The 10,768-nt window shown below is 41.0% G+C and overlaps 1 protein-coding gene across 2 annotated transcripts; it reads left to right on the top strand.

Annotated features, from left to right (window-relative positions):
* Positions 1 to 232: 232 nt before the first annotated feature.
* On the top strand, positions 233 to 10,516 carry LOC109984808 (troponin I, fast skeletal muscle). 2 transcript variants are annotated; one of them, XM_020634940.3, is made up of 7 exons: positions 233 to 319; positions 5,266 to 5,301; positions 6,433 to 6,469; positions 6,562 to 6,690; positions 7,004 to 7,093; positions 7,720 to 7,896; positions 8,767 to 10,516. In XM_020634940.3, the coding sequence occupies exons 2-7, from the start codon at positions 5,291 to 5,293 to the stop codon at positions 8,845 to 8,847; spliced, it is 525 nt and encodes a 174-aa protein (XP_020490596.1). In that variant the 5' UTR covers positions 233 to 319; positions 5,266 to 5,290; the 3' UTR covers positions 8,848 to 10,516. The 2 variants fall into 2 exon arrangements, with proteins under 2 accessions (XP_020490596.1, XP_020490597.1); XM_020634941.2 differs by having other exon boundaries at positions 248 to 324.
* Positions 10,517 to 10,768: the final 252 nt, after the last annotated feature.

Raw genomic sequence — 10,768 nt, 5'->3', positions numbered from 1 at the left:
ACTTAATTAGAAAATGCCTCTGGTTTAATCACTTTCCTGCATTCTGTCCGTCAGAAGCTTGATGCCGCCTGATAAAACAGATAACAATCCTAAAGGGCGGGTTATTTATAATGAGGCGAGCGGAGGGGGCAGACGACACTGTACTGTATTTCATGACCTTGCCAGCTGATTGGTTTGACCACTAATCCACTTCCATAAAGAGAAAGTGGAGGATTTGGAGGGCTATCAGAGATTGCAATATATAGCTTCTAAAGTCTTGTTCAGGCTGGGGCTCGATCTGTGTCTCGGTGACTTTCGACAAGCTGAAACCTCTGCTCCGGTAAAGTAAGACCCTCTACCTGAGTCTGTTAATGTAAATGCTGTTTTAGAAGACGAGGTCTGACTGCAAGGCATCTCTCTGATGTTTGCTTCTTTGCAGCTTTAAATGCTTCATTGTGTTACTAAAAAGGTTAGTTTAGGTTTCAATTGTCAGAATAAAATATTGATTATCCAGATTTGATTTATTTCCTGAGAGATGTTTTGCCGTGCGTCTTGGAGGCTCTGTAAAGTGTGCCTGGTTTGCTCAGTTTATAAACGCAGTAAAGTTAGTTTGATGTTTTTTTTTACACGTTTTGGAAATACTACATATTTTAGGTGATGTTTTTGTTGATTGAATGAATACGCTTGAAGTTTAAAGTTGTATCCTATTTCTTTTAAGTTTAAGTTTTATTTTTTCTGCATTCCTAAGGTGAGAGGAGTAGATTTTTCGGACACATACACGTGGCGAGCCGATGATGTACGATGTGGTGATGTGGCGCTCTGAAAGTCAACACCGCTACAAGGCTTGAACTTGAAAATCGATCCGTCCGTGTTTATCCTCCTGTCAGCGCTGAGGGGGTCGGAGGAAAACCTGGTCTAATCTGCAGCGGCTGCCAACGCCGGTCTCTGTCATCACGTTACGCCTCCATTTAATCCCCCGCACGCCAAATTTAGACTCCAGAAGAATTCAGATGTTCATGCGACAACAAACACATACTTTGTTTTATAGGATAAGGTGGTTCATACTTTGAGATCTCTTTTCTCATGAAGGATTTCGATTTTTGTCTTTTTTCCTGAGTTTATTGGACATCACATTTTTGCTTAATTAATTCTTAAATATAAGTTGTGAGTTTAAGGTTATTCAGAAATATATAACCAAATGTATTCCCGTTGCAATAAAGGTTTTTAGATTAAAACATGCAATTTTTATACATTTAAAAACCAGTAGAAAGTTCCTTAATAATGACATTTCTTTTGACCGACTTTGTTTTGATTTCTGAAGTTCAGAGACAAAAAAAACCCAGAATCATCTTCTTTTAAATGCACCTTTCTGTTTTTACATTTAGATGCATTTGTAACCTCTCGTCCGTATCATTGTCCTTAGTGTGAAGCAGATGAACCGTTCATGAATCTGAGGTCAGCCCCGACAGCGAGTTATTTTTGCGGTATGCTCTCATGGCTTGTTTGTCCGAGGGATGTTCTGGGGTGTTGAGTTACCGGAAACCCTTCAACTCTCCCTCCCAGGACAATCCCCAACACCCACACACATCCCTATTTAAGACAAAAATCAGGGCCAAATTTAACCCCGCAGATATTATACCATCTCCAGAGCAACATATTGTTTTGTCCTCAGAGTTTTGAGGGTCTGAAAATACACCGTGAGCCCTGGAGATACCCCCCCTCTGGCTTATTATTAGTTTATGCACGACCGCCATTTGTTCCTGGAGCTGCATCGGTCGTCAAACGTCTTTTCTTTCAAGAAAAGCCCTCTGTCATTCTTCTCTCTCCATAATGAAGACGTTAGGAACAGCTGTGGCTTCAGGAATAGAGACTTAATCCACTGCTCGTCACAACGCTCAAATATGACAAACAGTTCGGGCAGCGACTGTCTGGCCTCTGAGTACCTCTGAATCCTCAAAGCCCCCCCAGGCTGGGAACTAAAGGGGTCTGTTTACTCGGTCTAATGGGATCTTTTCCCGCAGAAGTAAAGATGGAAAGTCTCAAAGATAGTTTTCTCAGTTTGTACCATTTGAAGTTCTACTTGATTGTTTCCATAAATGCCATTTTAAACTCATGCTAAGCAACACTTTAGATTTCCCTTCATTATTTTAATAGTCATAGTAACTGTTTGAGACATTACATTGGCACAAATTGAGTTTCATCTTCAATTGTGTGTTTTCATTCGTGAATAATCACTGAAAATAAGATTTCTCGAGTTTGCATTCACATCTGCAGTGAGTGGGGAGTTGGTCCTCGAAGACAGAAATGCTTCTACAGAAGTTGAGAATGAAAAAACAAAAAGAGGCACTAGACTAGACAGGGCCTTTGGTGTTTTGGTGTTCAAGTTTTATGCCTAACCTAGGATTTCCCAGACGGAGAGGGTTAAAAAACGGCGATGTCATTTGGTTGCAGCCTTACTGCTCAATCAAACTGCTCTTGTACTTAAGAACTTGAATGCAGGGATGTTGCTTGTAATTTAGCATTTTTGTTGTTTCTTTTGGTACCTTTACGTGCATTGATAGTTGTTGTATTCGTACTGCAACTTTAAAAACCCATTTACCTTCCATATTGTAAACTTGTCTATTGATACTAAATGTTGAAAATTGCCTGACTTGACAATCTTTAAGGGTATCAGACACGGTAGCATTTAGCATATTAGCCTAACTAGTGTTAGCTAAATCTTACAGGAACAAGCCTTAATAAAATGCCTACTAATAGCATAACACACACTGCACCAATCTGAGTTTAGAGCTAATACATTTAGTTTGATTCAATGCTAACTTTTAGCATGTTGCATATAACATGTTACCTCAGTTGTTACCTAGTAGCATCTTTCCTGATGGTTTTTAATATTTAGCATCTAGCTCTCTGTAATGCTTATTTTTGCATGTAACCATATCTTCTGAATACTTGATAATTTGCATAAATACATTTAAATTACATGTATCCTGTTACAGGAAAATGCTACACCTAAAGCAAACAAATAGCATGTCGGTATGCTAATGTCAGCATGTTACCATTAGACTCCCAAGTTCAGCCTGGGCCAAAATGAAACCAGTGCTCAGTTTGAGAGGCATCTTTTAATTAATTAAAAAGTTAAAAAAGTATAAATATGACCTGCAGGTGGCGCCTAAAGATCAGTTAAGAGGATTGAAAAGTCGACTTACCTCTGTGGGCTGTTAAACTTAATTTCATGTCAGAAGATGTTGAGATATTAAACTTCACTTCAGTGTTGGACCACTGACCCCGGAGCAGCCACGCTCTAAAAATAGGGTTCAGTCCTTTAAGACATTAACACGGCCTCGGTTACAAAGTTTGGCTGCATGAAGTTTCCTAGAATTAACATTTAGTCTTAAAATAGAATAAACATAAGCCTTTAATGAAATGTGAGACAGGTGAGTTTCTTCTGCAGGAGATTCAAACGTGAAGGAGTTTGATACGGAAACAGAAAAATGAGACTTAAAAGAAATAGGAAAAGTTTGCAGCAGAGGAAGGCTGGTGTTATCTATTAATGTTTTTTTTTACCCTCCACCAAAGTGTGGTACCGTAAATCTTCAAATAAAAGCCCATCCCAATTTAAGGCCCTGTCCTGTTTACCAGCCTGGTGTTGCTGCTCGTCTCGACAATAAAGGCAGGTCCCAATGAGAGGCCATGATACCTCTAGTGTTGAAATAGTTTGCGGATCCAAGAGAAATAAAGTCGGTGGTGGTGATACCCCCCACCCCCCCATTGAGTCTAGACCCTGGTGATGTTGGTGGTCTTACCCCCCTGATGGAGTCCAGACACTGGTGATGGTGGTGATACCCCCCTGATGGAGTCTAGACCCTGGTGATGGTGGTGATACTTCCCCATGGAGTCTAGACCCTGATGATGGTGGTGATACCCCCCCATGGAGTCCAGAGACTGGTGATGGTGGTGATACCCCCCTGATGGAGTCTAGACCCTGGTGATGGTGGTGATACCTCCCCATGGAGTCTAGACCCTGATGATGGTGGTGATACCCCCCCATGGAGTCCAGACACTGGAGGTGGTGGTGATACCCCCCTGATGGAGTACAGACACTGGTGATGGTGATGATACGCCCCTGATGGAGTTTTGGCCCCCTGGTGGTGGTAGTGATAACCCCCCCCCCCCCCCCCCCCGATGGAGTTTTGGCCCCCTGGTGGTGGTGGTGATACCCCCCCCCCCCCCCCCCCCCCCCCCCCGTAGGAGTCTAGACCCTGGTGTTGGTGGTGATACCCCCCTGATGGAGTCTAGACCCTGGTGATGATGATGATACCCCCCCATGGAGTCTAGACACTGGTGTTGGTGGTGCTGATGGAGTCTACTCTAGTGTGATACTCGAGGTGGAGGTGACCGGAGCGCAGTGAACGCACTGAAATGACAGACTGACTGTGGAAGAGAGAGAACAGGTGATTGGTTGAGAGAGGTTGAGGCAGAATCTGGTTGGTTTATTACTTAAAGAGTAAACACCCAAAATCAGCTAATCACCAGAGCAGGGCAGTGGAAGGAAAAAGAGTGAATGTGTGAGAGAATAAAAACAGTCCTCCTGGTTAAACTCACACTGAGCTCCATGTGTACATATGTGAGACAGAAGGTTTATGATCAGCTGGAGGATCGTATGTCTGTGCATCCACAGAATGTGTGCTCGGCCTCTCAGAGTCTCCTCATGATGATCCGGGTAAAGACTGAACAGATTTAAGCCTCAGTGAGTGACAGGAGGGATGGGAACAACTCTGCTGCTTGGGCTGGCTTTAGAGATAGAAATAAATGGGGAAATTATGAAAACAAAAAGTTTTTTTTTAATCTCTCATGCAAAATTGTTAACTCTATATAACATGCTTTAAACAACTACAGACATTTTGGTATGTGTGATGTTTGCACAGCTCCATAGACCAGCACATCAAACTTTCTGGTGTTCATGTCATTTCCATCTTTGCTGGGCATGAGTTTATTGATAGTGATAGTGATTTCAAAGACTACAGTTAATAAAAGCCCGGGCTGTTAATTGAAGATTTACTGTTTATGACTCTTGTGAAACTTGAGAGCTTGTTGTGAGACCATTAAAAAGTAGATTGGTCTGATATGAATGCATGGCTAGGGATTAATCTTGAGAAGTGCACAAAGTCGTAAGTGTAGTGCTGGTAACAATACAACAAAGGAGGACTGTACCATAAATGCTCCATAAATAACATATTAATATTAAAATTAGTTCTAATGCTCTTATTTGTGTGTCTTTTTAAACAGGTAACATCAAGATCCTGCAGCCAAGATGGCAGACGAGTAAGTAAAGAGTTTAAAATCAATCCATGTGATTAATTTATTTAAATCTGTTTCATAGCGAGGTCGGTCATAAATGCATTAAAGGAAGTGAAGTTTGGTGTGAATTTTGCAGATGATTAAGAGATCAAGGGATTGCTCTTTAGTGCAGGTGAAGGAACCTTTAAACTTAGCAAATATTTTATTACTGTGTGAAGTTTAAAGTAATAAAATATTTGCTGAAAGAACCACTCTGACACCTAGTGTTTAAAATGAGTGTTGCAGTCCAAATTCTAAACATTGTAGAGAGCTGTCTCCCCCCCGCCCCCTCTCTAGAGTTGATGCTCATGCTGGTTGCCATGTGTTGGACACTGAAGCTTCAGTGTTTAGCCAGCTCTGCATCAGTCTGTAAACCTTTCTGTGTTCTGACCTCTCTCCATTTTTCAAAAGCATCTCCAATATTGATCCTAGTTTGAGCACGTTTCTGCTCGTGGAGCTTATTAGAAACATGCAGAGGCTTTTTAGGTCGGGTACAATCACTTCTATCTGAACCAGTTCTCTTGCCCGCTCCCATCGCTGCAACACCTGTTGGTTTGACCTGATAACTGCTCTCATGTATGGCAAACCGAGGGGCGTCCAAAACGGCCGTGTGGGGGTGCATTAAAACTGCCTACCTTCTCTGGTCCAAACAAATCCAGAACATTCAGGACCAGAAAAAGTTAAAGTTAGAAGGAGGACATACTGGCTGCTGCATTGTTGTCAGAGAAGCCAGCACTTCAACATAGCATGTTTCCTTAACGTCTGATCATATAGTAAGTCGTATGATCATATAGTAATGATTGGACCTTAAAAAGCCTTCTGTCACTTTATTCAGACACAAACCAGATTCAGATTGGATTGCATATTCTTAAAATACATTTTAAAGCTGCTACTATTTAGCATGTTCACAATAAAGAATAAAACTGTTGTGCATATGATCATCAGCACCATGATACCATGCTCATTTCAACCTGTTTATTTCCTACATTTAGGATTGTAATATTCTTAAATTAAAGATACAAGCCAAACATAAAATATAGATAAAACAAATCAAATCATCATAATGTACTTCAATTTCATCCAGTCTGAGTCATGTTTTGTGTTTTGTGTCTGCAGGAAAAGACTGTCTGCGAGGCGTAAGCATACACTGAAAGTATGGAATGGATTTCTTTAAGTCTACTTGTCTTGTCTACTTCGACCATTTAGCTGAAAATACTTAACGTTGCATGACAACATCCTCCACAGAGCTGTATGCTGGTGGTGGCAAACAATCTGTTGGAGGCTGAATCAAATGTGAAGGTTGGGGAGAGGGAGAAGTTCCTGGCTGAGAAGTGTCCTCCTCTGGAGCTGCCGTACTCCAAAGACGAGCTCGAGGTGAGACACCATCACGACGGGTCACCTCAGGATTTACTGCTCTGGGTGTTATTACATGTTGGAGATGATTACTTTACTTCTGCCAGTAAATAGGCTTGGGACAGAGTTTATATATCACAATTGGACAATATTAGGGTTGCAGAGAACTGTTTGCCCCGCTACAATTGGATAATTTTTGGCTTTCTTATGGAGTGAGTCTTTGAAAATATTTAGCCTTGAGTCTTTGAAATTAAACTGGTCAAATTTTGAATCATTCTCAGCAAAACACTCTCAGGTAAAACTGTAACGTACTGTTTTACTGTTTTCTCTTCAGCAACTCTGCAAGACACTCCACGAACAGATTGACCTCAGTGAAGAGGAGAGATACGGCACAGAGTTCAAGCTGAACATGGTTCTGAATGAGGTGAGACTCTTTCCACGTCTGTTCAATTGTTTTGTTTGAATCTCTTTTTACAGTCATGGTTGTAGGCTGGTTGGACTCCTATGGGCACTGGTCAGCGTAGAAGATGATAGCTTCACCCTGTTGACCAAATATGGTCTCTAATTGTGCCAAAAAACCAAGATGGCGACGACCTTAATGCAGAACGAAATGCTTCAAAAGGGGCATTAACAAACTTATGGGTTTTTTATACTGTTCTTGGCTAGGAAGCCTTTTGCCCTAGAGCCGATTACTTGTTTCAACCAAGAGTACAAAAGCCAAGTATTCCCCCTACACTCAAGTCCTCATGCCAGACTTTTTTTTGTTAACCAGGATTCAGGACCAAGAATTGAGATACAGATTCTGATTTTCAAGAATTTCCTGGCCAAGACAGGCAGCAGCACAGAAGCAATTTCAAACACAGTTCAACATATCCAGGCCACAGGAGCAGTGTACCTGAAACTACTTTTCCCCATTTGAAGACCCTAACCCTAACCCATTTTGGGGACAGATGCAAATCAGAATATGATTGTCCAATCCTTTAGTTGAATACTTTATTTATGTTTCATAAAAGTCTGTAATGTTTCCTTCTGTCCTGATTCCATCTGCAGGTCAGAGACCTCAACATAAAGATTGTGGATCTGAGGGGCAAGTTCAAGAGACCCAGGCTGAAGAAAGTGCGTATGTCTGCTGATGCCATGCTGAAGGCTCTGCTGGGCTCCAAACACACGGTCAATATGGACCTGAGGGCCAACCTGAAGCAGGTCAAGAAGGAGGTCAAAGAGGAGGTGAGGACGCGGTTTCTTTGGACCTACACCAAAGCATCACACTCAACACAACCATCCATATTTAAACTGTAGTCTACATTCATAGGACAGTTCTCTGGTGTCTCCAATGTTGTCATTTTTCGATCTCATTGCCGCACAAATCTACACTGCTCCCAGTGATTATATGAATATTGCATCTCGTACACATATAGCTTTAAAGGGGACATGTTATGAAAAATCCTGATGAACAGTGTTTTTGAACATATATTTGGGTAACCTGAGTGTCTACAGATCCACAAAATGTGAAATAAACCCATCCAGTCCTTTGTTTGTGTTCTGCATAAGTCTTACAACAGAGAAAAATGCTCTGTTTCAAACGTGCTCTCCTGGTGACATCACAGTGGGATTCTGGTAAAAAAAAATCCCCTCCCCTCCCCTGGTATCTCCACCCATGGACTCCACCCCCAACCTAGAACAAAACTTTTGCACAGGTCTGACCTTTTTATTCTCTCTACAGACGAGTGATGTCTACCTGGAAAACTCAGGAAAGGGGCTCATTGTATTTAAAGAGACACACACTTCAAAACGGAGCGTTCTGAGAGAGCTGGTTTATACAGGGTCACAAACCTCCTCTGGTGCTTGATTCATGTTATATTTTGACCAAAGCACAGCACAGATGTGTCATTTAGACCACAGGGGACTGTTTGAAAAGATGGAAAAGGGGGAATTTTTTTTGAGGACGTGCACAATTGACGCTCCAAACCACTGCAGGACACTCACAGCTGATGTCATGCGTACGCATAGTTAAAATAAAGTATCCTCTGGGCTTTCAGGTCACTAATGTTGTGTCATCATTGATTACTCTGAATTGAATGTTTTCTGTGTTCACAGGACAAGCAGCTGCGCGAGGCTGGAGACTGGCGTAAGAACATTGAAGACAAGTCTGATAGGAAGAAGATGTTTGATAGTTAAAGTTGATCTGTCTTTAGTTGTTGGGCTTCTGAGTGATTTTCAGGACATGGTTCAGGTCTGACGTTTCTGTAACTGAGGAGTTTCATTCCAAAATATAGCAAATCCACTGTAAACCTGCCTGCTTCTTCAGAGCTGATGAGACAAGAGTGCTGTGAAGGTGATACAGATAAATGTTTAACTTACTATTAAATGAAGAAAGATGCATGTTTTTAGGCTAGTCTAATGGAACAGTAAGTCATAAATGGAAGTGGAAATAGCTGAGATTTAACATTATTTTTAATTTGCTGTGCTTTTAAAACCAACCAAGCATGGAGTAAAACTATCAAACATTGTGACAGAGACGAGGCGTCGTTTGGACCGTTTTTTTTGGATTTCTTGCTCTGGAACGAAACTCTTCAGTTAAATTTAAGCTGCCTTCTGCTTTAGCCTTTATCAACATTGTAATGTGATGTTTTTGTTATATGTTATGTCAATTAGTACAAGAGTGGTGTTTCATACATTTGCTTCTTTTTGTTAGGCTGACTTGTACTTCTGCATCAACACATTCAGTGATGATTCTAGAGTCTGTTGGGGCCCTGGGCAAAAATTAATTTGGGGGGATTCCTCCAACCCCGATTATATCCACCAGACAGCTAATTCCTCTTTTTCCTTCAGTGACTTTCATGGACGAACTTTGGTTTTCACAGGAGTAATACATGAGAATGCTAAGCAGGGCAATGAGAGTGAGTGCTGTCAGATGGGGCCCCGTTAGGGAGGTTCCCTACTGTCACTGCAAAATTTGCACATTTAGAGCTACTGCTGAGGTTTAAAGTTTGTGAGCCCTCCGGGCCCCTAGGTGGCCTGTTAGCAAGCAGCGCCTCTGAACACATTGAACATATTTTTCTCGTTACCTAAGGAATAGCATCGCTGGTTTTCCTGTGATTACGAGTACATTTCATTTGTTTACTCAAAATCTACGGGAGTTAACTTGTAATCAGGAGAAAGAAAACCAGTGTTGTTATCCCAAGATTAGTCGAGATCTTGAGAAAAAACCTGAAAATAACTTAACACAGGAAAACATGGTTAAATAAAAAGTATGGATGAATGTTCCTTTTGAGCTTCCGCATAGAAAAAAAAGCTGAAAATACACTTTATAGGATGTGTTCCATTTTCAGTTATGTCTAATAAATAAAACACATTTTACCATAACATGGTTGGTTAGGGTTTACCTAATCTTCAGAGACATTTTACAGCCCGTTTGTTTTCACAAGGGTTTCGGGCACGGGTAGAATTCAGGTTTGGGTATAGTTCCATTTAATTTAATGAATTAGTCTCATAACCATAAAGCTTTTCCATTTATCTGCCTCCATGTGACGCATGTTAGATTGAAAAGGTGAAATGTAAAGGGGGAAAAAAACTGGTGCTGCTGTTTCGTTAGCTTGGCATGCTAACGAAACATCTATATTCTTGTTTCTTGTCCTTGCTTGTTAACGGTCTGTCATGGGTGAAATGACTCAAAATCAACCGTCTCATTGCCATCCACATCAACTCCTGTTTTGCAGAAGTGTAATTCAGCCTCCTGTCTGTACTAAACAACATCATGTCATCTTTTCTAAACTGTTCAAACAGACAAGTGATGTACTTTTCTCATCTTGTTGCTGTCTCATTAAACACAACAGCTTTATGTTCATCCTGTTCATTGTCTTTTTCAATTTGTTTACGGTTTGCTTTGTAGGGCACTCAAGATCGATGTTAAAATGCTGAACAATATGTAATAAATTAGCTACATTAAAAGGGTTATCTGATTTGTTGGGGAGTTTTTTATGTACCTCAGGTCGCAAAATATGTGACAGCAGAGGAATGTAAAGTTACATTAGCATAAAGTTACAAGTGAGAAAACAAGCACCTGTAAAATATTTAAACCTGCCTGACTTGTATCAGA

This window comes from Labrus bergylta, chromosome 7 (genome assembly GCF_963930695.1).
Source record: "Labrus bergylta chromosome 7, fLabBer1.1, whole genome shotgun sequence".
Taxonomy (NCBI): Eukaryota; Metazoa; Chordata; class Actinopteri; order Labriformes; family Labridae; genus Labrus; species Labrus bergylta.
Note: the sequence above shows the minus strand (reverse complement) of the source record. Positions and strands in the feature narration are given on the sequence as shown.